The sequence below is a fragment of the Rhagoletis pomonella genome, unplaced genomic scaffold, assembly GCF_013731165.1.
Source record: "Rhagoletis pomonella isolate Grant_MI unplaced genomic scaffold, Rhpom_1.0 Rhpom_scaffold_00008, whole genome shotgun sequence".
Lineage (NCBI taxonomy): Eukaryota > Metazoa > Arthropoda > Insecta > Diptera > Tephritidae > Rhagoletis > Rhagoletis pomonella.
Window position 1 is genome coordinate 35,951,568 of NW_023458562.1, and position 4,875 is coordinate 35,956,442.

The 4,875-nt window shown below is 35.3% G+C and overlaps 1 protein-coding gene across 2 annotated transcripts in view; it reads left to right on the forward strand.

The window, feature by feature from the left end:
* LOC118744752 (alpha-protein kinase 1-like) overlaps positions 1-4,343 on the forward strand; it is a 6,515-nt gene extending 2,172 nt beyond the window's left edge. For both annotated transcript variants that reach the window (XM_036478035.1, XM_036478036.1), the window contains exon 4: positions 3,902-4,343. In XM_036478035.1, coding sequence (XP_036333928.1) covers positions 3,902-4,304 — 403 coding nt within the window. In that variant the 3' untranslated portion in view covers positions 4,305-4,343. The remainder of the gene's footprint in view (positions 1-3,901) is intronic.
* The last annotated feature ends 532 nt before the right edge of the window (positions 4,344-4,875 follow it).

The window sequence follows — 4,875 nt, forward strand, 5'->3', positions numbered from 1 at the left end:
AAAATTATCATTGAATTTTTAATTTTCACTTCACCATTTCATAGAACGAGAATTGACTCACTGAAATCCTTCAGTTCAATGTATTATATGTATTTTTTTACTCGAAACAGATTTCTTATTGTGAATGTACTTAATGTTCGTATTTATTTTTATTTAGTATTTAGCTTAAATTTTAGAAAAATATTCAATATGTATTACAGTTAATCAATGCAACTATAAGATTAAAATTTAAGTTGAAAATAGATTTCCATTATTGAAAAGATTGTTATTAAATGAAACCACAGTAAAAAAAATTAAAACGAACTTTTATTTAAATAATCTGAAAGAAAAAAAATAAACTTTAATCGAAATCAACACAATTTACATACTAATGTAAAAACTTGTCGCGAAATTTGTAATGTAATGGATGGATGGATCCAGGGTGGGTTTGATTTAATTCAATATATACACAAAATAGTAACGATATAAGCATCTGCTTATAGGCATTTCTCGCTTACAAGCACCGAAAAATCTTTCATCTTCCCGCTTATAAGCACTGAAAATAAATTTTTGGTTTTGAAATTCTTTTATAAACCACTTGTACAGGTTCTGCATTTTGTTGCACATTTAGTTATATAAATGATATCTCAATTTAAATGAAAATTTTGTAGTCGTTCGTTTGGTTTAGTTACATACATACATATGTAGATGGACTGGTAGTGTATATAAACGAGGATTTCAATATAAGCACAGTCAGTGCTTATATGTAGGATTTTCACACAAGCACTTCCCGCATCTCGTGCATTCGATGATGTACATATTTGGGAAATACTTAAAAATATATCGCGCGTTTAAAAGGCGGAGTGCAATAACGCCCGCGGAAATAATGCCCATGGGCTTTGTTTCCTAAAAAAAAGAAAGAAATAAACCCGCGGGCGTTCTTTACATTTCGAAGGGGAAATAGCGCCCACCAATGCGTTAAATTCCCATCTGCAGTATACGCATAAAATCGAACCGCGGACGCCCGGAGCAAGCGCGATGATGCCAACGCGGACCGCCGCGTTTGAGCGTCCACAGGCTCGCTTCCAAATGTACTGTGGTGATGGGGATGACGCACGGGTTGTTTTAACTGAGAAGGCGACTGAAAATTTCACAAACTACAAAAATGAGTAAAGGACAGAAAAACGTGAATCACCCGTGGTCGAGTGCACTCTAAAAAGTGCATGTAAAACTACTACTGAAAAGTGTTTATTTTTCAACCAGAATCTGTTCAAGTATACGCACAAGATGTTCAAGATTTGATTTTGAACATGAGTTGTTTAAAATATACATATGAAATGTTTAAAATTACAAACATTTTGAAAGTAAAAATATATTTTTTACAAATAATAAATACTAAGTGCCAGGGGCGCACGCAGGAATATATTTTTGGGGGGAAAGGGTTTATACTTCTAAACATATATCATCAGCAAATACTGAAAATTCGCTTTTTAAAATACATTTATGAAAGTTTTATTTACGGTATAAAATAAATAAATAAACTTTTTAAAGTATGATCAATTGCATTTTATTTACATAAAATTTACAAAGACTCAGACATTTTTAACCGGCTTCAAAAAAGGGGAGGTTATCAATTCTTCTGAGTATTTTTACTTCTTTTATTTATTCCACCGCATAACTTTGCACCGCGTGAACCGATTCCAATAATTTTTTTTTTTACCTTAAAGATGGTTCCTTAAGGGTCGTCCCGCAATTTGGCTTAGATCCGATCATTTAATCATGAAAAAATTACGGGTAAAGATGCACTCAACTTTCAAAAGTAATACAAAATTTTACGGAATATCAATAAATTAAATAATTCCACGAAATTTTTACACTTTTTTATTAAGTCGATTTCTGGTTTCTCATTTTTTAATAATTCGAATAACGAAAATTTAACTGAACTTGTATTTTTATCATGTAGCTCATTTTGGTGGAACGAATTCGAAGTTAGCAAATTAAATCTTCGAATGCTTATTAAGTACATATCAGTGGTAAACTTTTTTTAGGCTGTAAAGTGTAAAAAGCAACAGTAAGTGAGTATGCATTGCATATTTTTAGGACAATGTTTTCATTCGCAGTTAAACTTTAAAGAGCTCTCAAGAGAAAAACAAAAATTCTTACAAAATGACGCACAAGAAATGGAAAAGAAAATTTTTTCTTTCAAAATTTCTTATATCATAATAAATTTAGCCCCAAAACCCACCCCTTGTGTGCGCTACGTGACAAATTTTATATGTAAAAGTAAACATACATTGTTTAATTTTGCACACACTAGGAGAGGAAACTGGTTACCTCTCTTTATATGCGTAAATTTAAACGAAAATTTTTTAGAGGAAATTTTAAACATTTTATGTGTAAACTGTGAAAATGTGAACAATAAATGTTTAAAACTCAAAAAACAAATTTGAAATTTGTTCTACGCCACACATATGATAAGTAAAAGTAAGCAAGCAGTGTTTAAATTTGCATTCATTAAGAGAGGAAACCGGTTACCTATCTTAATATGCGCAAATTTAAACAAAAATTTTTTAGAGTGTGGTTTGTGTGAAATCAAGGCACATACCACCAATCGGAGGAGAAGTTGGGCCAATCATTTTAAACTCTGCACAGATTGCTTTCAGAGCACAGTAGGTGTACTATTGGTAATACAAGTATTTGTATTTATTTTACTTTTTCATGTTCCTTTTTTTTTGTTGAAACTTTGAATTATTTAATTTCCACACACATGTACATGCATACATATGTACATATGTTTTAAATATACGCACTAAAATTTGTTAATTTAAATTTCTTCGTATAATTAAGGAAAAAAATATATTTAGTTCAATGTTATCATATTGGTTTTTATTTAGAACAGCGGGTTTTTGATGTACATATTCCAAAGTGGAGACAAGAGCAACAATAAAGATGAAATACATAACGCCCGCGGGCTTTATTTAATTTTTTAGGAAATGAAGCCCGCGGCCGTTATTGCCAAATCGAAATTTCTTTTTCGAAAAGGCAATAATGCCCGAGGACTTTGTTTCTTTTTTTTTAGAAAATAAAGCCCATGGGCGTTATTTTCACGGACGTTATTGCACTCACCCGTTTAAAACATTCGAATTTTTAACGAGGAGTTCCTACGGATGGAGCCAATCGGGCGTGTATCATCAGATCATGCTTACCATAAAAATTCATTGTAACCGGTATTAAACCAACATGTCAAATTTTCACTCGGTAGAATAAGAGCAAGCGCATCTAGTTCAGCTTAGAAAATTTTGTCTAAATTCCTGCGGCAGAAATAAAGGTATTGGCCCAATGCACGCTTGCTTTGCTTGCTTGGCTTTGAGAACTGTCAAACAATTTTTAAAATCTACTAAAATGTATGAAAGTTGGCCTAGTGGCAGCTTTACTTCACTTCCTTCAAAGTAAAGCAAAGCAAACTAAAGTAAGCAAAGCAAGCAAAGCAAGCGTGCATTGGGCCAATACCTTAAAGCTTGTCAAAAATTCATAGCAAATTTTTATTTTGGTTATAATTTACAACGAACAAAAATGGATCGTGTAACGAAACTGCAAAAGAAAATGCTCATTACACTCCTGCGTGAAACCAAATATATGGAAAAAGGGGGAAAAAGGAGAATGAATGGTATTGGGAGAAGATACAGGCGGCGCTAAATACAATCGGACCAAAGAAGACCATAATACAGTGGAAGGAGTGCTGGCGGGATATGCGTTTGACTACGCGTAAGAAACTTTCCGAGCTGAAACGTTGCGAATTGACAGGAGGTTCCCCGCCTCCAGGAATTGAGCTAAACCAAGAGGATAACGACATTATCGATATTGTTGGCACCGAATATTTCTATGAGGAAACGAATGGCGAATTAAAACCGGAGAACTTCATGTCTGGCTTCGATTATGTACCCGAACATTTTTGTGATGCAATCCTAACAGCTGCCGCTGTATCCAACGTTCAGCAACAGCACATGCAGCATCAAAAGGATCAGCAACATGCGGCACTACAACAGCAACAACAACAACAACAACAACAACAACAGCAAGATCATACGAATAATGATGGCGAAACAAATGATGCACCCGGTTCGTCTAATCACACCGACACGCATGGCGGCTTATATCAGACTCCCGGCGGTAGTATGCAATCACATAACGGTGACCATGTCTCGGGTAGTAGCTCGTCACAGCAACACAATTCCATGCCACATCTGCAGACGTTTCACGGTGGCTTGCATTCGCATTTGCTGCGTCGCCAGCAGCATGCTGCTTTCGCTCTACGAGGAGATTAAGCGTGTGCCCGAAGAGATTCGCCTTGATGTAAAGGCCGAACTCATACAGGTGCTAAAGAAATACCAGAAGAAGGCACCGGTTAAACAGGAAAAACTCCAGACGCAAACACATACACAGTCAGCATCGTCGTCGTCGAGCAAGCAAAGCTCTCCCACTAGAACCCGAAAGGAGATCTCCCTATGTGAGGAATAAAATAGTACTCCCCTTAACCTGATTTCTGAGCAATAAGGGAGATTTGTCGGTTTTGTACTCCTTTATTACTCGTTTAGGAATCAAATAGGACATCTCCTAAGCGAGCGACGTAATAATACTCCCCGAGACATGATTTGGGAGCAATAAACGAGATTTGTCGGTTTTGTCCTCCTGTATTGCTCGCTTAGGAGCGTAATGAGAGATATCCTAAGCGAGCAATTAAAGAATGCTCTCTGATGCATGATTATTACTTATTACCGTTATTACTCGTTTAGGATTAAAAACTGATATCTCCTAAGCGAGAAATCCAAGAGTCTTCTTTTTGATTAATAGGAGAGCAATACGCACCTCGTTCATAAGAAATTTTGTGTTTTCGAA